This window comes from Anolis carolinensis, chromosome 1, assembly GCF_035594765.1.
Source record: "Anolis carolinensis isolate JA03-04 chromosome 1, rAnoCar3.1.pri, whole genome shotgun sequence".
Classification (NCBI taxonomy): domain Eukaryota; kingdom Metazoa; phylum Chordata; class Lepidosauria; order Squamata; family Dactyloidae; genus Anolis; species Anolis carolinensis.
Genome location: NC_085841.1, coordinates 229,397,334 through 229,424,173, shown reverse-complemented (window position 1 = coordinate 229,424,173; position 26,840 = coordinate 229,397,334). Strand labels below are relative to the sequence as shown.

Sequence of the window (26,840 nt, the reverse complement as noted above, 5' to 3'; positions counted from 1 at the left end):
TGCACAACCCTGCAATTAGATGCCGTGATAATCCATTTCATAAATTATAAGTGAATAGCCTGTTAATCTGTTATTCAGAAGAAGCATGGGTCAAAGGACGTTTTGGTTCCTTTATGTTCTTTAACTGGATGTTCTTTGATGTCTACACTGCATATAACAATTATTATGCCCCATGCTCTTGCATCATTAATGCAACTACAAGCGAAGCAATTCAAGTTGTGAATGCCCAGTGCTTCCTTCTAACCATACAGAAGTGAAGGGAAATCTGAGCAAAATAAAAATACTTACCGATGGGATTGCTCCCTAGTGTAACCATGTTCGAAAGCAAGGGGAACAAATGAAGATCCTTTTGGGCATGATTCTTGTTTTTCAAAATTCTTGCTATCTCTTGATTGGCAAAATGGAACATGCTGTGACGGTAAAAACTAAGCCTCTGAATATGTTTTATAATTCCACATTATGTGTCATTCTTGCCTTGAAACTGGGATAGAAACTGTATAAGAATGTTAGCTGTTATCCAATGACATTCTGTTTTGTTACTACTGCACAGTTTGTGCACATATAGTTGCTTAGTTATGGGATACCTGGCAAAATATTATTGTAAAACAAGTTAAAAGAATAATATTGAAACAGCACAATACAAAGAAGTACTTTAAAAATAGTTTTCATAGTACATTAAAAAGCTTGCAAAAATAAAAGAAAGACATTGTTATTTTGGACAAAAAAGTGAAATAAGCCAGGGCATTACTCCCTCTCTGTGCATGTATGTACCTTCAAGTCAACTGTTGACCCATGAATTTCATGTGCAAAGAATATTCTTAAGCAAAGAATATTCAGAGGTGGATTGCCAATACACCCTACAGCACCTGATATTCATTGCAGATCTCCCATCACTGCCAGGAATTTTCAGTCCAGGCAGCTTTCACATTAGTTAAGCTAGTAGAAGATGTTCTGTTGACACAGAATTTCTAGACTGATGTGAACTCCCAGAATATATTCATAGCATATATACTTTTAAAGAAGTTCAACCCAGTGTGACATGGGATGAATGCAGATGAACTGCTCACAAAAGGCTTTTCCCATTGTCTGAAATTCAATTTATTGTATCCTGATTTCATATATTAATAAGAGATTATCATGAGGCTACCTTAGGCAGTGTTTTATAGATATCACTTTCTCACCTTATTTGAATGAAAGCGAAATAGTTTAGTGTCATCTGTCATTTCACTTAGTGATTTCTTGCATACATTAAAAACAACAGAAATAAAACTTTGAGGACCCCACAGCATATGTAGGAGTGTCATCTTCCGAAGAAGCAAACCAAACACCATATTCTGAAATAGCTAGCAAAGTAATAGTAGAATTCCCTTTGCACAAATCCTCCAATCTGGAAAGTTCATCCAAAAGGCTACCATGAAGGCTTTGTCTAACGTCATCCCAATCTATTGCCCCATTAGCCCAGTTCAAGTATTTGGTACTCATGAAGGTCCTAGCCATCAGTGTGGAAGGTTTATATATTTCTTCTGGTGACTTTTTCAATATGCATTTCATTTCTGTGGCTGACTTTTATCATCACTCATTATAAGCTTTTGCCAAATTATACATACATACATATTAAGCTTCTCTTGAAATCTAGCAATCATTTTTTTAAATAATTAATACTCATTTTGTATGAAAATATGTTCTCACCACTACATATTTTACCATAGCATGTTATCATTTACTGCCTCTTATTTTTATAGCATGCATTTATAAACTGTTATAAGTAGGTCTGAACACCTCAGCTATTTTGAATCATAACATACCAGTATTTGGCAGAAAGGTATCAGACCTAATTTTATGTGTTCCATTTATCCCTTCCAGAATCAATAGTCCTTTGGAGTTCCGATTTTGCATTTTCTTCCTAGGCCATCAATATTTATGGAGATCATTAGGATGAAGGTAGAATAAACTGAAATGGACAACTAAGAACATATGAAAATTAAGTGAAAGTATAACATCATGAGTGTTAACTATGCCATTATAAAACAGTTTAAGTAGAAGTTGAAGAGAAGAACATGGAAAATGGCAAGGACACCTTCAACACAAATATATTTTTCAGTTAATTCAAAATTTCAGTAGTGATTCTTCACATTTCTTACACCTGTCTTATATTGGTGGCTGGCAGGGCTGTAGCCAGAAAAAAAATTCGGGAGGGGTTTTGAAAATTTCGAGGGGGGTTGAACCCCTGACCCACCCGCCCCCCAGGTTCAGACCTATCAATATCTGCTTGAGATAGTGCCTGGAGGGACTCTTAATGTTTTACGTCTCATAGACGTAGCATGGGGATTTGGTTAACCAGTTAAAATTCATGAGTAAACCAGGTTATTTTTTTAACCTGAAAAACCCCTAACCCCCCCCCCCTCACTACAGGCCTGGTGGCTGGCGAGATGGAGCTTCACGTGCTATGTGTTGCTTGTTGTATGTATCAGCCTTATCTGAGAAATCAGGTGGCTCTGATGAATGCCCAAGAGTTAAGACCCTATGACATGCTGGTAGAAAGTTACTCTCTACTAGAAATACATAACCGATTTTGTGTTGGTGGAGGCTGCTTACTTTCCTATTCTGTGTGACACAACAGTCAAGGAGTAAGGTTGGAGCTGAGGATACAGCACTCTTTCTCGGTGACAGAGGTGTTTCCGGACACATTCTGGATGCCACACATAATTTAAAGAAACGAAACAGTTTACTGACAGTGTAAAGGCTGTTCCTTCATCTGCCCATGCTCAAAGGCAACTAGTACATGCTTGAGCACAACTGGCCTCCAATGGGTGGTTGAGAAAATAGAATGTGTATACAAATCCCCCAGCTGTTCTTCCTTTTCCAGGGGGTAGGTATTAAGGGGTGACATACTGGATACATATTTCTGCAACCTCCAAAAGAAGTCAATATTGTAGGCTTACTCACATGTATGCCACCAACAAGATGAAAGGCAAGATCTCCATTACCCACCCATTATGTGGATACTGCTTTCCTTACTCTCAATCTGTATTTGTTATGCTCTATTCAATTTCATTTTGCGTTTGAATTTGTTTGGGCAGATGAGGAATAGCCTTTTAATTATCATGAGGAGACAGGAAAGCTTGGAAAAGATCACGATGCTGGGGAAAATGGAAGGAAAAAGAAAGAGAGGCTGACCAAGGGCAAGATGGATGGACGGTATCCTTGAAGTGACTGGCTTGACCTTGAAGGAACTGGGAGCAGTGACGGCCGACAGGGAGCTCTGGCGTAGACTGGTCCATGATGTCACGAAGAGTCGGACACGACTAAACGACTGAGCAGCAGCATGCTAAATAACCATTATGCTGACTGTACAGAGGAGGGGTATGAAATAAGCATAATATTAGATAGATTACAAAATGTTTGAATGAGAGACCATGAAATGGCATTGTTAGACTCCCTTTCCTTCTCTGTGCGTGAAGAGCCAAAAGCATAAAGGTCTTTTGGGGGAGAGAGATTGAATTTAGGAGCAAGATCTTCAATCAACATAATCAGTGCCCAAGATGCATGTTAAATTATTAAATTACATTATCTACACAAACGGTCTCCAAAAGATATAGATTGCTTTCTTGATGTATACTTTATTTTAGAGGGATGGGAATTGTATGGTCTTCAAAATGATGTTGGAGTCCAAGAGAGCATAACCAATAGGGAGCAATCATGCATTATTATTATTATTATTATTATTATTATTATTATTATTATTAATAATAATAATAACAACAACAACAACAACAACAAGAAGAAAAACTCAGCCGCTATCAGGACCTCAAGATTGAACTTCAAAGACTCTGGCAGAAACCAGTGCAGGTGGTCCCGGTGGTGATGGGCACACTGGGTGCCGTGCCAAAAGATCTCAGCCGGCATTTGGAAACAATAGACATTGACAAAATCACAATCTGCCAATTGCAAAAGGCCACCCTACTGGGATCTGCACACATCATCCAAAAAAATAATCACACAGTCCTAAATGCTTGGGAAGTGTTCGACTTGTGATTTTGTGATACGAAATCCAGCATATCTGTCTTGTTTGCTGTGTCAGACTATGTCGTTATGTCAACAACAACAACAACAACTATTTGTATTCTGCCCTATCTCCCCAAGGGGACTCATGGCAGATTCCAACATACAATAGCAAAGATTCAATGCTTCCTTAAATAAACAAATACTGACATAAAATCCCATATTTGAAGGAACAAATGATTACTGTGCCTGCCTTACCGTTTTTCATAAAGCATGATACAGTAGATTCTCAAATAACCAGAACTTAAACAACCGGAGATCACAAGCAACAGGCAAAAAATTGAAGAAATAATATTGAAATTAAAAATGTTTTTACAATATAATAACACTGTAAAACTGTATCACATTAAGTTAAGTGTGTCTTTATTTGTCTTTATATGCTTTCAATTACTTTGGTTCAATATTAATATCAGGCCAATGGTGTGGGGTGCAGTATTAGGCCTATTTTAATAGTATCTCTCAAGCAAGCTGAAACTACATTTATCCGGCCTATATATGAGGGCATGGGTGCCAGTTAACTGAGAATAACTACTGTAGCTATTTATTAATTTTGCTATGATGGACCTACTAAAATAGTGCTAGTCCTACTTCATTGATGTGATTTGAACTATGTGTTTAACAGTAAAATATAACACACCTTGAAAATGTAAAGCTGCCCGAAAAACTCACAGCAACCCAGTGATTCCGGTCATGAAGGCCTTCGACAACACATTGTAAAGCTGTTGCTGACGTTTTGTGTATGATTCATAGCATCAGTATCCACTTCTCTAAGGCTTTCATTTTATTGTGTCTGTTTTTGATGTATTTAATTCAACAATGTAAATTTATTTAGAATCAAATGCTATTTTATTAGTGGTTTCCTTAGAATAATAATAGCATCAGCGGCAGCAATTCTATTAAACACTATCGATTGGAGAGAATCTAATTCCTCTAAAGTTTAATATTCACTTTTTCAAAAATAACATTTTTTTATAAACTACAACATATTCTGATAGGCATTAGCATATAGGGTAAATAACTAACAAGCAAGTTTCCTATCTGATACATCTTGGGAGTTTACAATCCTGCTTGGAAGCTACACTCTTACTTGGAAGCATCTCAGAGTTTTTGCACTTCATCCCAAGTTGGCTATCCACATTAGGAAATTGTCTCTCCTGATCTGTGCAACTACCCCATAATGCTTACTAGGCTTGCTGTGATGAGTCATGGGCCATGTAGTCCCGTTCATGGCACTGTAGTCCCAGATGAAGAGGAGAACTTGGGTTTTTCACCGTCTCAGTCAGAATTGGAACCTTCCCAGCCAGATTTGGGAACCTTGCACCTGCAAGAGATTTGTCTTCCAGAAATCTGTCAAACAAGCCCTGAGTCTAAATCTCCTGTGTTTTCTCGCCACGAGTTTTGTAAACAACAGAGAGGAGTTCAAGCGGCCTCTCGTAGGAGTGCTAGGATAGCTGCTAAGAATTCAGCTGATTAAGCCTGCTTTCCATGGGAAACCTTAAGGAGTCATGCATCTGGACTCAGAGATTAGCTTTCGTTTCTGGTTCCCCAGAGAACTGCTCTTTGGTGGGAAAACTAGACCCTATTTAGGTGTTTTACCCACAAAGGGATTTTGCGGAGTCAATTCGTCAGCTACTGGAGTAAGTTGTGTGTGGACAGCGCGCTCCGTTTCCAAGCCTCGTTCCTGTTTCAAGCCTTGTTCCTGATTCCAAGCCTTCGCTCCGTTTCCAAGCCTTCGTTCCCGTTTCCAGCCTTGTTTACCTCCACGGACCTTGCCTTGTTTTCCGGATTTTGCCAAGTAATTCCACGGATCTTGTTCTCGCTCCTCGTTCCTTGTTGCCTTGTATTAAGCCTTGTTTCAAGTTATTTCCTAGCCTTGCTCAAGTTCATGGACTAAAGGACCTTGTCATCTCCCCTCACTTTGCCTGGCAAAGTGAGTGTTTCGGTTATTGGATTACAACTTTGGACCTTAATATTTTATATTGGACATTGCTTCTTTGGACTAATTTTGACCTTTCCTGAAAGGTCTACTTCTGAACTATTTCATACACTTGCTTTTATTAACTTTATATATTTCCTTAATAAAGATATTAGATAGATTCTGGCCTCTGTGTATGGTTATTGGTGCTCTGCAGCCTGGGTCGTGACAGTTTGACTCCGCCACCCTAAGCACCAATTAACCTATGCCAGAATGTCTACCGGAGCCAGACCGGGAGGCCAGCCGCTCAGCTACACCATCGACAAGGAGGAAGTGGACCGCATCCGTGATAAGCTCAATGCGCAGGAGGGAGAAATAAAGGGATTGAAGGAACGCGGAATCCGACTCCCGGCCCTGGCATTGCCAACCAAGTTTTCTGGAGAAGCTTCTAAGGTTCATGTTTTCCGTCGCCAATGCCAAGCTTATCTAGAGGCCCGCAATGCCGAGTTTCCCCAAGAAGACATCAAAGTGGCGTGGATCTACAGCCTTTTCGACGGGCCAGCGGCCAACTGGGCGACGGCACTGTTCGACCAAGTTTCCCCACACCTAAGATCAGCGCAACACTTCTTGGATCACATTAAGGCGACTTGGGGGATCGAAGACAATTTGGAGGCAGCCGGCCATAAACTCCGGCGCCTCTCTCAGGGGGACAGACCCTTGTCCCAGTACATAGCCGAGTTCCGAGTGCTGGCCCACAGCACCGGATGGAATGATATAGCCCTCAGAGGACAATTTCGGGAGGGTCTCAACATCGAGATGTTGGAAGAAATCTCCAAAGTGGATCCCCCCCACTCTCTTGAAGCACTCATTGATCAATGTTTACGAGCTGAAGTCATGCTTGCCAACAGAAAACAATGGGTCCGAGGCCAGAGCGGTAGAGCTGGGGTGAAACCTCCCGCTCCCACCAGCGTCCAGCCGCGTCCAGTATGGAGACCCCCGCCACCAGCCCCATACCCCAGGGGGAGCGAGGAGGTGCCGATGCAGTTGGGCAATGTGCGTCCCAGGTTAGATGCCGCCGAGAAGGCCCGCCGCCAACGCCTAAATCTCTGTTGGTACTGCGGAAACGGGGGCCACTTCGCCAGAGAGTGCCCAGCCAAAGGGAAGCCCCCCGCCCGTCTGGCGGCGGCGTCCTCCACGGAGACGAAGATGTCTGAGGCGGCTGGCGCACAGCCGGCGGGGGAAGCCAGCGACCGGGCGTAGAGAGGCTCGCCAACCCGGTCAAAAAACCCACTCAAGAGCCGCCAACCGGGGTCCTATTTCTTCTAGTGGTCACCTTGTGGTCAGCAAAAAAGGGGCCAGTCATGGTCCATGCCATGATAGACTCAGGAGCTACAAACAATTTCATTGATAGAGAGTATGCCGACTCTCTGGGATTACAATACCATGACTTCAAGAATGCCCGTGTGGTGCAAGCCATCGATGGCCGCCCCCTCAAGACGGGTCCCGTAAGCCAGTGGTCGGAACCCACCAGAATGTGGATAAGGGAACATATGGAAGAGATTTCCTTCTTTGTTACCGAGGTTCCCCATTTCCCTGTGATTTTGGGAATTCCATGGCTGACACTTCACGACCCAAGCATCTCCTGGTCCAACAGAGAACTGCAGTTTGCTTCAAAATATTGCCAAAACCATTGCCTTGTAGCCAAGGTCTGCCATGCCACAGACACTGAACCCATTATCACCTTGCCCAAGAAGTACTCAGAATATTGGGATGTATTCAATGAAAAAGAAGCTGAGAGATTACCCCCACATAGACCTTATGACTGTGCCATTGACTTGGTGGAGGGGGCCCCGATCCCGCGAGGACATCTCTACTCCCTGACTGAACCGGAGCAAGAAGCTCTCAGGGAGTTCATAGAGTCAAACCTTCGCAAGGGATTCATCAGACCCTCTCAATCCCCAGCCGCTTCCCCAGTGATGTTTGTGAAAAAGAAATCAGGGGACTTACGCTTGGTGGTGGACTATAGAGCATTGAACAATATCACTAAGCGGAACAGCTATCCCCTGCCCTTGATCTCGGACCTACTAGACCGACTTCGAGGAGCCAAGGTCTACACCAAGCTGGATCTTCGGGGGGCTTATAATCTAGTTCGCATCAGAGAAGGGGACGAGTGGAAGACCGCCTTCCAGACTAAATTCGGATTATTCGAGTCCCGAGTTATGAATTATGGATTATGTGGAGCTCCCGCAACGTTCCAGCATTTTGTCAATGACATCTTTCAGGATTATCTAGATCGGTTCTTGATCATCTACCTGGACGATTTTTTGGTGTTTTCTAGATCACAATCAGAGCATGAGAACCACGTCAGAATGGTGTTACAACGATTGCGGGATCATGGACTTTATGCCAAGCTGGAAAAATGCGCTTTTGATCTACAAGAGGTAGATTTCCTGGGGTACCGCGTCTCACCACTAGGGCTCTCCATGGACCCGGCTAAGGTTTCAGCAGTATTGGAATGGCGGGCGCCAACCAACAAGAAAGAGGGGCAACGATTCTTGGGGTTCGCGAACTACTACCGCAAGTTCATTCCAGACTTTGCCCGCTGGTCTGACCCAATCACCAGCTGCATCTGTGGGAAACAGCCTTTCCGCTGGACAGATCAAGCAGAGAAAGGGTTCCAGCAACTAAAGAAATTATTCACGTCCCAGCCAATCCTTCAGCATCCAGATCCTGAAACCCCTTTTGTTGTGCAGGCGGACGCCTCCGATGTGGCAATTGGGGCTGTACTCCTACAACCAGTGGGAGACCATCTTCATCCTTGTGCCTTTTATTCCCGTCAATTGACCACGCCAGAGAGAAATTACACCATTTGGGAAAAGGAACTATTGGCCATAAAGGCAGCCTTTGAAACTTGGAGACATTGGCTAGAAGGGGCCAAATTTCCCATTGAAGTCCATACTGATCATCGAAATCTAGAGCATCTAAGAACTGCCCGCAAGCTAAATCAAAGGCAACAACGCTGGGCTTTATTCTTTGAACGTTTTAACTTTCAAATTCATTATGTAACCCCAGCCCAGACCAAGCAAGCAGATGCTCTGTCACGGAAACCGGAATACGCTGCAGGGCGCAAGGAGACCTTTGAGTCCCAGCTGCTACAACCCGAGAACTTTGCCACGCTCACAGTGGGAAACACCAAATCCACTCCCATTGAATCAACTTCCCCTACTCCAGGACCCCTTTGTGCTCAGGAAATCAGGGCTAGTCAGCAAGCAGACGCCTGGGCACAGGACCAACTTCGCCAAGGACTACGTTTTCCCTTTTCGCTTAAGGATGGGCTACTTTGCTATAGAAATCATGTTTACATCCCCCCAGGACCGGGCAGGGAAAAAACACTTCGTCTGTGTCATGACTGCAAGCCAGCAGGGCATTTCGGGCTATTTAAAACCATGCATTTGATCCTAAGAGATTTCTGGTGGCCCAAGATCTGCAAGGATGTGGAAAAATATGTCAACACCTGCCCAGTATGCCAGCGCTCCAAGACAAGAAGAGAAAAGCCCTCAGGGCTTCTGCATCCCCTCCCTACCCCATCCCGCCCATGGGAAATAATCTCTGCGGATTTTATCACTGATCTACCACCTTCCTGTGGATTCACCACGATCCTAGTGGTGGTGGACCTTTTCACCAAGTTAGCCCATTTCATTCCCTGTGATGGCCTTCCCACGGCCAAAGAAACTGCAGATCTATTCCTCCAACATGTTTTCAGATTGCATGGATTGCCCAAGAGTTTGGTCACAGACCGTGGGTCCCAATTCACCTCTCGTTTCTGGAAAGCACTACAAAAACTATTGGGCATAGACTCTCGTTTATCTTCGGCTCATCATCCCCAAACAGATGGGCAAACTGAGCGCACCAATGCCACTTTGGAACAATACCTTCGCTGTTATGTGAACTACCAGCAAGACAATTGGGCTTCCCTGTTATCGCTGTCAGAGTTTGCCTACAACAATGGGGTCCAGGCTTCTACTAAAGAAACGCCGTTCTTTGCAAACTACGGCTTCCATCCACGTTTCTTTCCCCCTGTCATTGAAACCTCAGAAGTTCCCGCAGCAGAGGACTGGCTGCAGGAACTCACAGCGGTGCAACAACTCTTGCTCCAGCAATTAGACCAAGCCAAGGAGGACTATAAACGCCACGCGGACAAACATCGCCAGCCGGGCCCCGAAATCAAGGTAGGAGACCGGGTTCTTCTGTCCACTCGCTTTTTGCCCTCCCATCGCCCTTGCCGGAAGTTAGATGCCCGTTTCATTGGCCCCTATCCAGTGGTGGCGCAACTTAACCCCGTGACTTTCAAACTCCAACTTCCGCGTTCAATGCGCATTCATCCAGTGTTCCACCGCTCCCTGCTCCTTCCGGCGGATGGTGTGCGCCCTGATACAGACCGACCGGCCCCCGTCCCTGTTTTGATGAATGGGGAGGAGGAGTTCGAGGTTGAGGACATTTTGGATTCTCGCTTTCACCGCCGCCGCCTACAATATCTCATTGACTGGGTGGGTTTTGGCCCCGAGGAACGCTCTTGGGAAGACGCTTCCACAGTCCATGCTCCTGATCTAACCCGCCGCTTCCATCAGACCTATCCCGCCAAGCCGCGGCCTCGCGCCTCGGGGAGAGAGTCCCGGTTTGAGAGGGGGCTTGAGGAGGGGGATAGTGTGATGAGTCATGGGCCATGTAGTCCCGTTCATGGCACTGTAGTCCCAGATGAAGAGGAGAACTTGGGTTTTTCACCGTCTCAGTCAGAATTGGAACCTTCCCAGCCAGATTTGGGAACCTTGCACCTGCAAGAGATTTGTCTTCCAGAAATCTGTCAAACAAGCCCTGAGTCTAAATCTCCTGTGTTTTCTCGCCACGAGTTTTGTAAACAACAGAGAGGAGTTCAAGCGGCCTCTCGTAGGAGTGCTAGGATAGCTGCTAAGAATTCAGCTGATTAAGCCTGCTTTCCATGGGAAACCTTAAGGAGTCATGCATCTGGACTCAGAGATTAGCTTTCGTTTCTGGTTCCCCAGAGAACTGCTCTTTGGTGGGAAAACTAGACCCTATTTAGGTGTTTTACCCACAAAGGGATTTTGCGGAGTCAATTCGTCAGCTACTGGAGTAAGTTGTGTGTGGACAGCGCGCTCCGTTTCCAAGCCTCGTTCCTGTTTCAAGCCTTGTTCCTGATTCCAAGCCTTCGCTCCGTTTCCAAGCCTTCGTTCCCGTTTCCAGCCTTGTTTACCTCCACGGACCTTGCCTTGTTTTCCGGATTTTGCCAAGTAATTCCACGGATCTTGTTCTCGCTCCTCGTTCCTTGTTGCCTTGTATTAAGCCTTGTTTCAAGTTATTTCCTAGCCTTGCTCAAGTTCATGGACTAAAGGACCTTGTCATCTCCCCTCACTTTGCCTGGCAAAGTGAGTGTTTCGGTTATTGGATTACAACTTTGGACCTTAATATTTTATATTGGACATTGTTTCTTTGGACTAATTTTGACCTTTCCTGAAAGGTCTACTTCTGAACTATTTCATACACTTGCTTTTATTAACTTTATATATTTCCTTAATAAAGATATTAGATAGATTCTGGCCTCTGTGTATGGTTATTGGTGCTCTGCAGCCTGGGTCGTGACACTTGCTCAAATAATTCGATTTCCCAGTTACCCGTTATTAATTCGTTATTTTCGTTTGTTTTGAAGCAATATACGGCCTTGATTGTCCACACGTCTGGATATCGCGGTTTCGAATCTCGAGAGGCCGTTTTTTCTTATTTCTTCGTTTTTTTCGTTAGGAAAAAAAAGCTTTCGCAAATCACCCAAACTCCCACCATTCAGGCCCTTTCCTTTTGCCCCTCAGCAAAAGGGGCGTCACGGGCTCAGCCAATGGGAGGGGGCGAGGGGGAAGGAGGCCGAGGAGGAGGAGGAAGACGGAGGGGGGAAATGGCCGCCGCCGCCGCCTCGCCTCAGCTCAGGCCTGGAGAGACCGAGAGAGACAGAGAGGGGCCCGGCGGTGAGGAGGAAGAGGCCCGGGATGCGAGGGGGTGTGGGCCAGGCCCGTCCTCGGCTGCTCCCAGGGAGGGAGGGAGGGAGGACTACGACTCCCAGGGGCCCAGATTCGCACCCTCCCTCCCCCCAATACAGGTCTCTCCATACCACGCTACATGAACTTGAATGGATACTGTGGTTGTGTTGTCGAAAGCTTTCATGGCCGGGATCACACTGTTGTGGTATGTATTCCGGGCTCTATGGCCATGTGCCAGAAGCATTCTCTCCTGACGTTTCACCCACATCTGTGGCAGACTTAGAGGTTTTGACGTCTGTGCGAAGCTAGGCAAGTGGGGTTTATATATCTGTGGAAGGTCCAGGGTGGGAGAAAGAACTCTTGTCTGTGGGAGGCAAGTGTGAATGTTGCAATTGGTCACCTTGATTAGCATTGAATAGCCTTCCAGCTTCAAAGCCTGGCTGCTTCCTACCTGGGGGAATCCTTTGTTGGGAGGTATTAGCTGGCCCTGATTGTTTCCTGTCTGGAATTCCCATTTTCTGGGTGTTTCTGGGAAGGTAATGGCACTCCATGTAGTCATGCCGGCCACATGACCTTGGAGGTGTCTATGGACAACACTGGCTCTTGGGCTTAGAAATGGAGATGAGCACCAACCCCCAGAGTCAGACATGACTGAACTTAACGTCAAGGGATACCTTTACCTTTACCTATACACACACACACACACACACACACACACACACATATGCAGGGACTATATATATATATACACAGTATATATCACACACACACCAATTTAACAAAGTTTCAGCCACAAAAACAAAGTTTCTGAAGTAGAACAATGACTTTCACAGTAAAGACAACCCAATTTAACAGGAAATAAGACTTTCAAACCAGGAACAGATTTCTGCAATTATTAAAAAATGGTTTATTATAAAAGCTATGAAAATTTTCCAAAAATCAGAGGATAAGGGAAACGTTCCAAATTTTGGTGAGCTATCAGTGTTAAATGTGTTCTACCACTGTACCAAGTTTGAAGAAGATCACTCAAAAAATGAGGGTGGGAGAGTCCTGTAAAGTCCTCTCCCTCTGTGCTGTTTTTGGGAATTGCGCATGCGCGTCCGCCATTAACGAATTAATTTTGAAAATAACGAATTTTTGTTAATTTCGAATTTTTTGGGGGGCAAAATTTGGAAATACCTTCAGAAACGAAACGCTGCCCCCCTCTAGTTTTGAAACGAGTTTAGAATCAAATTTTTCGTGGATCGATCAAGCCTAATGCTTACTCCCAACTAAATGTAACTTAACCCAGCAAATTATTAACCCTTTGTTTACCAGGAGGGGGTGACTATACCACTCACTTGTGTTGCCCAGATAATGGGAGAACCCATAATCACACCTATAGTTGCCAAGTAACTCTAGTGATGTAAGGAAATACTATCAGTGATGCCAATGATCTTATTCTGTTCTAGAAAGAGGTAAAGGCATCAGTGGTTTGCATTAGATTTGAATTGAAAGGGGAAACAAGCTTGAACCATCTTCGAAAACATGGGAAATGGCTCTATTTATTTCTGAATCAGTCGAAGGCCAGTCTTTGGCAGTCAAAGATTGGTTGTAGATCCCTAGTTTCCAAATATGCTTAAGATGGGTCTCTTGGTGTGATGAAGCTTTTGTGGCAAATAAACAGCACTCAAGCTCAAAGGGGCAAGAGAAAATAATTTTTTCCCAAACAGATTCAACTTTTTCATGTGTATATGTATGTGTTTTCAGTTTTCCTGTCGACTTATGCCACCCCCATGCATTTCATGGGGCTTTCTTCATAAAGTCCTTTTTAATCTGATGGAGTCATATTGCTTGTACGTTTTCCTTTTCTGGGGGTGTCATATAGCTAGATGAGGTCTAACCCAGGCTACCAATTTTTATGGATTTTAACTGTGAATTGTTTAATTCCATTTATATTTCATTCTGTTTTAATTTTTGCATATTTGTAGATTTTAAACTGTGTTTAAATGCTTTTAATGTAAGCCGCCTTGAGTCCCTTTGTGGTGTAAAAAGTGGGTTTTAATTAAACATAACAATAAACATAAAGGATTCCCCCAGGCAGGAAGAAGCCAGGCCTTGAGCTGGCAAGGCCATTAATGCTAATCAAGGTGATTAATTACAACATTCACACTGGCCTCCAACAGACAAGAGTCCTTTCTCCCACCCTGGACCTTCCACAGATACATAAACTTTCCTTGCTGAGTTTTCCAATATACCTCACAACCACTGAGGATGCTTGCCATGGATGTGGGCAAAATGTCAGGAGAGAATAAATAAATATAATAAAAAACTTTATTTATACCCCGCCACCATCTCCCCACGGGGACTCGGGGCAGCTCACATGGGGCAAGGCCCGACCAGCATAATTTACAAAAACAACAGCATAAATACATTGTACAATATACAAAAAATAAAACACAGTAAGACAATAAAACAGGAGTCAATTCTTCTGGAATATGGTCATACAGCCCAAAAATTCACAATAAACATAAACACAATAATAATAAGTACATGCAATAGGAAATCAGGGAGCTTAAAAAAGACCTTTGCCTTCAGATGTTTTTCTTTATGATCCCCCCTTCCCTGTGCAAAGCTGGTTGTGGGGTAAAGCTGGCTAAGGGCCCTTCAAGACAGGCCCTATATCCCAGGATCTGATGCTAAGTTTTCTGCTTTAAATTGGATTATATGAGTCCACACTGCCAGATAATCTGGGATAAACAGAAAACCTGGGATCAGATCCCAGGATTAGGACCTGTCTGGAAGGGCCCCAAATGAGAGATGTTTTAGCATAGATTTCAGCCTACAAATATGAAGTCTCTTCTTTGAGATACATTTCCTGGGACCTTAAAATTCACATCCAAGTGTAACCCTGAACAGTATATATCCTCCAGTCAAGTCTCACTAGTGTAGAAAAAAGCTGTACCATGAACTCCCAATCATGTGCATCGTTTAGGTGTATCTTACCAGAAAATATTATTCAGACAAGTATGTTAATTTTGTCAATTACCCATGTCTTAAACTTTATTTTCTTTTGTCTATTTTGTCTTTCTTTTTAAAAGTCTTATAGGATGGTGGGGTCATGAATTTCAAAGCAGATTTCTCATGGAAAACAGTATGTATCTTTCTCCACTTCATTTTATGCAAATATTTACCACGCAGTGTATTTATATACAGAGGACCATTGATATCTTCTGGGATTTGGTTACAGGTTTTCCCATGGATACCAAAATCCATAGTTGCTGAAGTCCAGGAAATCCCAACAGCTGTAAACTGGCTGGGATTTCTGGGAGTTGTAGGCCAAAAACATCTGGGGACCCCAGGCTGAGAACCACTGTCTTAGAGCAATGGTTGCAACCTGTGACTTTCTAGGTGTTTGGGACTCCAACTGCTAGTTAGTTTAGTATAGGCTAAGGGTTTCCCTTTCCCCATATCTCCTGTATGACAGTTGGGAATGTATATCTGTTTCTTCTCTCCTGTCGGTTTCTGCTGTCATTCCAAGTGGTTGTGTAGAATGGATATTTTTCTACTGCAAGCCTTTTAAAAAAGCTGACTTCTATTCTCTTACAACTTTGTATGGAGTGTAGACATGTAGTGCTAGGTGTTTTTCCCTCACTTTGAAACCTTAGAAGAAATGGGTGTTAGAATAGCTCAGACCCATTTCTTGATTATTAAGAAATACAGTTATTCTTAATTATTATAAATAAACATTTTGTGATTTTCAAGATTGAACTCTGCATCTTTGCCTGCCTAAGCTCTGAATCCTTTACAGCCACATCACGCGGCACTTCACACTTTGCTCGCTAATGAGCTGAATGCTCAACTTTTTATATCCTGTTTTGGATGCTCTGCTATATTTTAGGGTAGTTTTCTCAAACACTGTTTACAAGTCACTATGACAAAAACATAGAAGGCCAAGAACAAGCATGTTGTGTGTGTGGAAATGTGGGGGTAGGCATGCACATTGCACACACCTGTACTATTGCACATTAATTTCTCTAGTATCCAATCTGATTTGTAGGAAATCCTTAACATCTGGATTTCTAAGGATTATGTATCCACCATTTCCTGGTTTGGATAGTTAAATGATTCTTAAACTACAGATGAATTTAATTGAGCCTGGAGACAGGAACGGAGCTATCAGCATCAGTCATGTTAAATGGCTTTCATCTCATCAGAGTGATCTATCTGCTCTGGGTTTTGGTATGAACTTTAAAGAGTCTAATGAATTCAGTGGTGCCTCGGGTGGTGCAGCAGGTTAAACCGCTGAGCTGCTGCACTTGCTGTGGTTCGAATCTGGGAAGCGGGGCAAGCTCCCACTATTAGCCTCAGCTTCTGCCAACCTAGCAGTTCGAAAACATGCAAATATGAGTAGATCAATAGGTACCACTCCGGCAGGAAGGTAATGGTGCTCCATGCAGACATGCTGGCCACATGACCTTGGAGACATCTATGGATAACGCCAGCTCTTCAGCTTAGAAAAGGAATGAGCACCAGCCCCCAGAGTCGGACACAACTGGACTTAATGTTAGGGGAAAACCCTTACCTTTACCTTATGAGTTCAGCAGCTTGGGTGATGCTTTTAAAGTTCAGACTATAATCCAGAATGGATGTACTGTATTGTTGAGAGAAGACCCACCAGCTGCCACTTGTGAAAAAAGAGCAAGTAACCCACTGTGGTCTCAGAAATCATGTCTTATTGGAATGATTATGTCTGAACTGGTGCAATAATTAGAATCATAGAGTTGGAGGAGATCACAAGGGTTACCCAGTCCAACCCCCCTGCCATGTATTGTTAGCCATATTTTCCAAAAGCCTGTCTTTCTTGTACTAATAGTTTTTAATCTCATCACAGATTTTAATTTTTAAAATCCCATGCATAATGAAACTGATAGAAGGTGTTTCTTCTACAGAATTACAACTAAGTCCAGGAATCAATGGATTTCGGTTATCAAATCCTCCCATTTTATTGGTGTGCTCTCTTCATGCCAGTTTGGAGGTGAGTAATCACTTTTCCATGAATAATTAAGTACCAAGAAATGAAGCAACTCCCTTGTTATTAACCAACATTATCTCCTGTATCATGGTGAACTGAAAACTCCCATCTAGAGACAAATAGAATATTAAAGCAATGCTCACAGAGCTTTGAAAAAATTGCCAGCATTAGCATCTATTTGTACCATTCTAGTTTCCATTAGGCAAGCATGGAAGTAAAAAAAAGAAAAAAAGAAAAAAGGAAAGAATAATGGTTTAGGGTAGTCGTTTTCAACCTGTGGGTCCCCAGGTGTTTTGGCCTACAACCAGTTTACCAGCTGTTAGGATTTCTGGGAGTTGAAGGCCAAAACATCTGGGGACCCACAGGCTGAGAACCACTGCTTTAGAGCATCCAACACACAAGTGCCATCCATGCCCATTTTACTTGCTTGTCTGTAATGCCTTCCCTTTTTCCTCAAGGAAAAAAAATCCCCCACAGCTGGTACCTGACATAAAAAGAAGTTGCATTTCTACTGCTGAGCTCCTGTCTGAAGGAGAAGATGGCAGCAATAGCTGCTTAATGGCATGCTAGAGATGATATTAATATTAAACAAAATTCAACAGTGTGTTCTAGCAGCATGATATCTCTTTTAATATTGCATTTGCCTTCAGCCTAGTATTGCTTGGTCTATTAAAGTTGCTCTTATGTAATCTGCATATAGCTTTGTTTTGATTTTGCAAACTATAAAGTGGGTATAGGATCTTATCACATTAAGGTCAGGCTTCACCATGCATCATGGGGAATTTGTGGGGTCCCAGCAAGTGGCATGGGAAGCCTTTCGCCCCACGCCCCGCATTGCCCAATTTACCAGTGGCCCCATCCTATTTTACCGCCATGGTGGCGTATGCCACTTGCTCCTCCCTTTGGCCATGGAGCCCTGCCAGAAGCAGATATATGTTGTGTAATGGGCTCCGTGGCATAAGGGAGAGCAAGCAGTGTATGATGGGCAATTAGCCTGTGCAATGAGGTCATAAGTCCAATATTGAAAAATGCATAGAAATTGTGATTGGAGGTTGTGTGATGAGAGAGGCTTACTTGAAGATGAGGGAAAGAAATTTCTATTATTGGCCTTACTCTTTCAATGAGTTACAGATTTTCTCCTGTCACCCAATATATCCTTAATGCTCCCCACCCTTTTCAGGTTGTAAATAAACCTTCAAAACTTTAGTTCAAATCTACATCGGATCCACTTTTAAGTATTGATTTCAACCAGCTATGTCATGACCCCCTGCTTTTACCATACAGAATAGATTGCATTTGTTTCCATACTTGCTCCATACTTAATGGCAGGCCATTGGGTCATATTTTTCATATAGGTGTAATGGCTACAAAAAAATTGCCTCTCGAGCTCATAAAATTCCAAGGTCGTTCCATGGCATTTAAAATTAGCTTTCTATTTTGACTGCTAGTTGATTATCAAGTCAGCAGGGTCATGTAGTGAAAAGCCAGACACTGTGTTCACAGCTCTTTCCCCACTGATTTACATCTGACAGTACATCCATAAAGTCAAATCAGATGTTTTGACTTTCTTTCCTAGTTTGGTTTCTTAATTTATCAGTTCACGCATAAGAGAACAGCATGGAGGTGGGAGGAAACTTTAAATGTGTTATAAAGGTGTCACTAGTGGGTCTTTAAAATTGTAACAGTGAATGCCTGAAGCAAACTGCACCAATCAGAAGGACAGAAAGTTTGAAACTCAAACAAATTCCCTTATTTCAGTAAAATATTGAGGGAAGTTGGAGTGTAGAACAATACTTGGCTTGACAAAGAAACTTGTTTATGAGTCAGTTACTGTCTCAGATGTGGGATTCTTAGGGAAATTAACCATTCTCAAACAAGGCATTGCACTGTGTGCTAGCCTCTCAACTCCAGATAGTATTGCATGATATTGATTATCACAATACATTCCAGAGTTCGTGCAGTTTTGGGATGGGCACAGTCTTTGTTGCCGCAGTACAGTTGCAGGAATTATGTGGCATTGTGGGCTACATACCCTTGCGGACATTTTTGCTGCCTGTGGCACAACTTCATTGCATTATATCTTGACCACAATATGTAACATCTGCAATGTAATAGTAGGAAAAACAAAATAATCCAATAAACAAATGCAAATGTAATTGATCAAGATGGCCAATGGTCATCCACGCCAATAGCATCCTACTTGAAGCTGTGTTGAATTCAAAACTTTCCCAGTCTTTGAGTGTTGTAAATAATTCATATTAGCCTAATTGTTGAAAGACCTGGAGGAGCTTTCGTTCTAGAATTATCTTAGTTTTTCTTCACCAGCTGGAGCGTTCCACATCACATGGGGTGGCACCTAATCCTGATGTCCTCCTATGGCCAGCTTTTACTAATGACCTTATCTGGGGAATGTGTACCTTCTTTTGGTTATTCTTGCTCAGCTGACACCCAGACCGGAGTAGTATGGCAAGCTTTTCCACCTTTCAAGATGTTTCTGAAACTTCACATTCCACCTGCCTGGATATTTGGAGGGTGATGGCCTGGATGGATGGGTCATGACATATTAATACTGCACCAATCCCACGAGCTGCCAGTACTATTTTCTGGGTCAGTTGAATTGCAATTGGAGATAGGTGACTCAGAGGACCTGCTTCTGCAGCACACTGTATATGGGGCTCCTTTTGGAAACTTCAGAAACTTCTGCAAATTTAAAACGGTGCAGCTAGACAGCTGTCTGGGACTGGTTATAGGGATCATAAAACCCTCATGCTGCAACAGATTCACTGGCTACCTTTCTAAGCAAAATTTGGTTTATGATTTTAAAAATCCCTATATATCTTATGTTCAGACTCTCTAAAAAGCCTGTCACTCTATATTTCAGTGGTTCTCAAACTGTGGGTCCCCAGATGTTTTGGCTTTCGACTCCCAGAAATCCTGACAGCTGGTAAACTGGCTGGGATTTCTGGGAGTTGTAGGCCAAAATACCTAGGATCCCACAGGTTGAGAACCACTGCTATATGACCTCAACTGAGTTTTAAGATCTTTGGGGAGGGCTTTCTCTTGGTCCTATCTGGTAAAGACTCTGGTAAAGGCCTTCTTGTTGGCTGCTCCCAGGATATTATTATTATTATTATTATTATTATTATTATTATTATTATTAATAATAATAATTACCCATTTCTCCTTGCAGCTCGAGGAAAAGAGACATGAAAGAGACATGATTAACCCATTTTATGATCTCTTTTCAGCAATAAGCAAAGGGTTTTGGTTTTTTTAGATAAACAGAACTTCAGCTTTTAACTGGTTTGAGTAGTGCAATGTGCTCATTCTTGTTATGTAATGTGTTTTTACGGGTTTTTAAACTGTTTTAAATGAGTGTATTTAAGGCCCCTTCCACACAGTTGAATAAAATTATCTGCTTTGAACTGGAATATATGGCAGTGTGGACTCAAATAACCCAGTTCAAAGTAGATATTATGGGGTTTTCTGCCTTGATATTCTGGGTTATATGGCTTTGTGGAAGGTCCCTAAGTGAATATTGTTTGTTGTTGTTGTTGTTTATTTTTTATATCACAGGTAGTTTTCGCCTCGTAAGGTCTTGTATGAGAGAAAATTGGGATATAAAGTATAACTTTAAATAAATAGTGTCTGTATTCACCTTGAGTTTTATTTACAGGCCTTTCTTACTAGTTTTTCACTGTATTTAGTTAGGCTAGTGAATACAAGTCAAAATGCCTTTTTAGTAATAGCTGCACAGGAATCTTTTGGGGATTCATCTAGCTTTGAAGTTCACCTGTCTTTTTTGTCCTTTTTGTAGCTCTTACACTACTGGTTTATTAATAACTTTTTATTGATATTTAAAAAAAAAAAAAAAAAAACCAATTCAATGCCATTTTTCCCCAGGAAGCTTTAAAATAAAATTTACTAAATAAATAAGGATTAGAGAAAAAAGCTTTTGTCAGAGAGAAAATAAGATGGAGATGTATAGAAAAAGTAATTTTCAAGGAGAGAATGTCCAAAGCACTTTGCTGAAATTTGCTGTTGGCTCGCTTTTGGAAAATGATTAGCAATCTTTGGGGCAGCATAATAAAACGATGTTGACTCATATTGCCACTTACATGCTGATTTCTGTCAGGAGCTAATTTAGTGCATACATCCTCCAGTGGAAAAAATGATAGTATAACTTTGCATATCCTGCAATCGACAAAGTTTTTATAACATACTTCCATTAATCCCTTCCTTTAGAAGTCTTAGTTAGGGACTTTCTAAAACCATCTGGAAACAGGAAATAATTTTCTCAATGACAGCATCATTTGCTTGAAAATTTGTCAGGGAATTGCGAGTCGTTTTAGCTTGCCTTTCCCATCCCCATTAAATGCTACAGCAATACCTTTCTTCTATTTGACAATCTATTTTGTTTGCATGTAAAACATCTCTAATATTTTGCAAACTTTATGTGACCTTAGAGATGCTAGTTTGTCCTGACCCAGATGGTGCTTTTCAAATGTGGGAGGAGGGCCTGCCATTTATCCCTCAGTAGGGGGTCAACGGCAATGAGAGCTCATCATCTTCTATGGGCTTGCCATTTTGCTCCTGCATTACTTTTTTGGCACGGCAAGAATTCCCTTGTGCTAATTACAGTAGTACGGGGAAATAGAATTGGTCTCTGGCAAGAGATGGCTTAGCAAACGTTCTGCCATCTTGCTCAGGGAGGTATTAAACCAAGAGTATAGCTTCTAAAAGAAATGCTTTGCAATGTGTCAATGCTTGCCTTTTACAGGGAAAAGAGATTTTACCAGGTTGCATGTATTTCTTTTGCCAGAGTCTGAATGGATTTTTCAGAATTTACTTCAACAATATAACAACTTCCAGTTTTGACAAAAGTAACAGTCTATTAGTAGCTTGGACACATTAGTAGCTTGGTAAAGGTAAAGGTAAAGGTTTCCCCTGACGTTAAGTCCAGTCATGTCTGACTCTGGGAGTTGGTGCTCATCTCTATTTCTAAGCCGAAGAGCCGGCGTTGTCCGTAGACACCTCCAAGGTCATGTGGCCGGCATGACTGCATGGAGCGCCCTTACCTTCCCGCCGGAGCGGTACCTATTGATCTACTCACATTGACATGTTTTCAAACTGCTAGGTTGTCAGGAGCTGGAGCTAGCAGCGGCCACTCACACCGCTCCCGGGGTTTGAACCTGGGACCTTTCGGTCTCCAGCTCAGTGCTTTAACGCACTTCGCCACCGGGGCTCCTCTTAGTAGCTTGGACACATGCAATATTTTTATGCTCTTGCTTCCAAGTCCTAACATAGTATAGAATAATGGAATCAGAGCTCAGAGAGGGAAAGTCCTGGAAGTTTTTGATGAGCAGACACATATATAACAATTTGAACAGTCACCACCTGAGATTCCCTGTTCCCTTGCATTTTTGATGCAATCAGTATAATTGGAGAAGAAATTGAATTTTTCCAGCAACAGTGGATTGTAATGAGATATCAACACGTTACTGAATTGAAATACAAGTAAACTTTTGAAATTCTCAGAGTCACAATCAAAGTAAAGTTGTCCCTGAATTTAAATAACAGAATGGGGAGGACTACACAGTCCTTGCTTCCTTTTTCATTTTGTATGAAGAGTCTGGTATTTCTTGGAATCACAGAACACTTTTATCTGTTGGACTACTAGCACAGTATCACAAAAGCTACTGGCAACATTTTCAGTACTGACATAGTATCATTAGTGGCAAAATCAAACCTTTAAGATTTGTCAGATTTAGTCAAAACCCAATGTTTTTTGATGTAATAATTTGGACTAAGACATTGGGAAGCTATGGTTCAAATTGTTCTCAGCCTTGAAAACCCACTGGAAATCATGTTTTCTCAGCCTCAGAGGAAAGCCATGACAAACCCTATCTGAATAAATCTTGTCAATGAAACCCCAAGATAAATTCACTTTAGGATTAACAAATGACAGAAATGATTTTGGGCACACAACAACAACAACAACAACAACAACAACAACAACAACAACAAGGAAGGAAATGTTGCTCCATTGTTATTTCATTTTTAATTTTTTACAGCAATTATTTTCTGATTACCTGTTTTATTTTCAATTTAGATCTTCAATCAAACCACAATGAAACTTCTGAGAAAGAAATCTGTTCTTCTTACTGGTTATTTGGAATATTTGATAAAGCAGCACTTCAGTGAAGACAAAAATAACCCAGAGAAACCATTTGTAAAAATTATCACACCTTCAAACATTGGAGAAAGAGGATGCCAGCTCACACTGACTTTCTCCATCCCAATTAAACCTCTGTTTAAGGAACTGGAAAAAAGAGGAGTTGCTGTAAGTAATCAAGTCTTCATACTATTAATTTCTACATGCTTCATTTTATGTGGATGCTTTTGTATTGTGCTGATCAATGAGGAGGAAGGTCAGAACACTAATATGATACCTTAAACTCAGCAAACTATTTTTTCTGTAACCACATTGTTCTGAGGAAAAAGCTACTTTTTTGCATCAGTGAAGGAAGGAACTGACAAATCAATTTCTGCATATTCTTTGCCTAAGAAAATCCTATGAAATTCATAGGATCACTTTAAGGCAATAAGCAATTTGAAGGCACATTCACACATACAATGTAAACCTTAAAAATTCTATACTCTTGTCATTCATCAAAATGGAAACTATAGACAACAATCAGAAGAAGGCTAAGACTTGGAAAGGCAGCTATGGAAAAGCTAGATAAGATCTTCAAATGCAAACATACATAATTAAATACTAAAATCACACACCAAAAATGTCATTCAATATTTATGTATAGTTGTAAAAGCTAGACAGTGAAGAAAAAAACATATTGCCTTCCTTCAAGATGTGAATACCATGGGGCACTGCAGCACTTTGGCATCTGAAAAACTATCTGGAGATACGCTTTAAAAGTGGTCCAAACCTTTCACTACTATGTTCCTTACATCCCGCACAAATAGAGGGCAAAAGGGAGAAATGTGCCAAGAGGAAGGTGCATCAAGCAAACCCTTTGTGGGACCACCATTCATCTGGAAAACAATCTCCTCATTGTACCATACCATGCAAATCCAGAATAAGACTCTACACCCACCACCAAGACTCTACTACTGGGAGAAAATCATACTCAGTTATGAGGGATTGCCTATAATATGATGATTTAACCATGTAAGGTTCACCCCCAGCACACTAAATAGAGGGGCGGGGGGAGGTTAAAGGCTAACCATGCCAAAATCACAACAGTTCATTGGGTTTGAATAAGTAAAAAGTTGTGGATTGCTTGAATGATCAGGGATTTAACTTATAGGGAAGGTAAGACATTTCCATTAAGCTGAGTGACCAGAATGTGTCACAAAGGCTTCTTGTATTCCCTGAATAACATGGGAAGTAAACCAGGCCCCTGTTGGCCTCATTTCCAAACATGCAACTATGGCTCCATAATTCAAGTAGCAGGTCATGCTGTCATGCTGCCAAGCACACCATGCTATGTCCAAAGATCAAGACATGCCCACAGATCAAGACATGGAACATGTTGAAACAAAATCTATATCTGTAAGAAAGCAACACCAACCATTCAAAGGATTAATATTCTTCTTGAATGCTGGACTTCCAATGCCCAAACAGCTTAATGCTTGCATTCTCCGTGTCCATTGCAGTCACTACCAAAGCAATGATGGTCTAGAAATAATGACTTCCAGTTGGACCTCAGTTAAACTCAACCCAGCTTTTGATATGACAGCCCAAAACTGACTCTTAGTAAACCACAATCATTCACTTCTATTTTCCTCCCCACTGGACTCCACAAATTTGGCATGGCATGGTTCTAACTTCAGGTTTATATAAAATATGGGAGAGAGTTCCATGAACTATTTAGCAAAGAAATATTCTCCTCCAGAGCAAATTAAGCTTGAACTCTTTCTAGAAGCCAAATTATTACACTGAGGTTGATGTACTTTAGACATATTATAATATATGAATTTTTGGAAATAATGGTAATGCTCTGTAAGATATGAGAGAGTAAGAAAACAGGGAGTTCACATTACAGATTGGATGATTCAATAAAAGAAGCCATGATCCTAAATTTGCAAGACCAGAGCAGAACAGCTGTTGATCAGGGTAACATTTATAAGGGAGATCTATAAGTTGAAGCCACCATAATTTGAAGCTACTTGGTGACATGAGTTGCTAAGATGAGGGAAAGCTAGAGTATGAACTGAATTTAAAACAACCACCCATGGAGGTCACAAATTTGGGGGGGAGGGGGGAAATAAAAAACAATATATTCTTGTTTCTTCTCTTTGACAAACTTCTCTGTTCTATCTCTTCCTTGTAGCTTTCCTATGAAGCTCATAGGAAATAGCAAAAGGAAATGTAGAGAAGATTGAATTAGTGACAGTGCTTTCTACTGAATCTTGTTCCCTTCTGCAGAAGTGCAAATCTGGTCTCATTCATTACTTTATAGTGCACATTATATGCATTGCATTACCCTTACAGTGTTAACATTTATGAGTTAATTTCACATAACTCAAATTTTAGTCAAACTTCTGTGAGTCAGGGAAGGATTGAAAGTTTCACTAGAACTGAAAAAAATGCATAGAAGAACAGACTAAGAATCTGGAGGCCACCAATTGGAATGGGAGAAAGGCAAAAAGTTAGTAGGGAATCTAGAGGCTAGGGAGTTAAATTAAGGGCACAAAATAGGCAACAGATAAAGCAATATATGCCTAGAACAAACATCTAGGAGAGTAAAGTCATAGAAGACGGTGGAGACTAGGGCCAGAGTGGTTGAACAAATGCATAGTCTTACTTGGAAGAAGGATTAAAGCAAAAAGCTAGAAGAAACTGCTCTGACCTGACCTACTTTATAACTTGTTTTTTTCCACCCACCTCTCTTTTTTCCCCTTACACAAATTATTAGAGTCCCAGAACACCAAAATATGAGAAGGCCAGGCCTTCTGGGACCAACACCACACTGTTCACTTCCCCCTCATAGGTACAAAATCAGTGGCAGAAAGATCAAAGCTATAACTGCCACTTTCATTACATCCGTTTCCATTTCAGACCCAATTCATGAAAACTGAAGTTAATCATGCCTCATTGTACGGTGAGATATGGCTAACGTGTGAAAATCAGCTCTGTCCTTTGATGTACAGGTGAAGTAGGGCAAGGCTTGCAGAGAAATGAGCGATCTCATCTGCTAATTCCTGCATTGGTAACTGCCTCCCTGTTGTATCCCAGGGCAGGAACACCTCTGACCTTAAACACCACACCAGTTGAGCTTAATCAGCAAGCAGTTTATTGAAGAATATATTAGAACCAAGCAATAAAAATGATGCAAACAGTAAAAATGATGTAAACAGTATAGTCCAAAATCAGTATCTTCAGTAGGTAACAATTAGTCCATGAACTTCAAGGTACCAGGTTGCAAAATCCAAAAGTACAAGGCAGCACAGAGATCCAAAACAAAGAACAAGAACTTGCAATCCTGGAATCATGAAACTAGAAATCCACTTGGAAACAAGACTGTCATGAGAAATCGAAGTTGACCAAATTGAGCTATGATTATTCCCTTGTCTCTTATAAATCCTTTCTTGTCTCATGCACCAAAAAGAACACATCTGTTTCACTTTACAGCCAGATAAGAATTTATTCATTTTTTCCGGAAGAAGGGCTGATCTTCAACAAACCTGGTAACTCTCCCTTAGTTTACAAAAGTCTTGTTTTTTATCTTCAAGCTCATTAAATTCTGCACCTGACAAATCATCCTCAGAAGTCAGATTCTCA

The 26,840-nt window shown here is 41.8% G+C and overlaps 1 protein-coding gene and 1 long non-coding RNA gene across 2 annotated transcripts in view; one reads left to right on the top strand and one right to left on the bottom strand.

Moving 5' to 3' along the window:
• The window catches only part of LOC134294895 (uncharacterized), a 123,367-nt gene that overhangs the window by 29,533 nt on the left and 66,994 nt on the right, over positions 1 to 26,840 (bottom strand). The window lies entirely within an intron of this gene.
• kynu (kynureninase) overlaps positions 1 to 26,840 on the top strand; it is a 146,886-nt gene that overhangs the window by 117,812 nt on the left and 2,234 nt on the right. Inside the window, exons 11-13 of the mRNA XM_003215097.4 lie at positions 15,102 to 15,154; positions 16,953 to 17,038; positions 23,148 to 23,378. Coding sequence (XP_003215145.2) covers positions 15,102 to 15,154; positions 16,953 to 17,038; positions 23,148 to 23,378 — 370 coding nt within the window. The remainder of the gene's footprint in view (positions 1 to 15,101; positions 15,155 to 16,952; positions 17,039 to 23,147; positions 23,379 to 26,840) is intronic.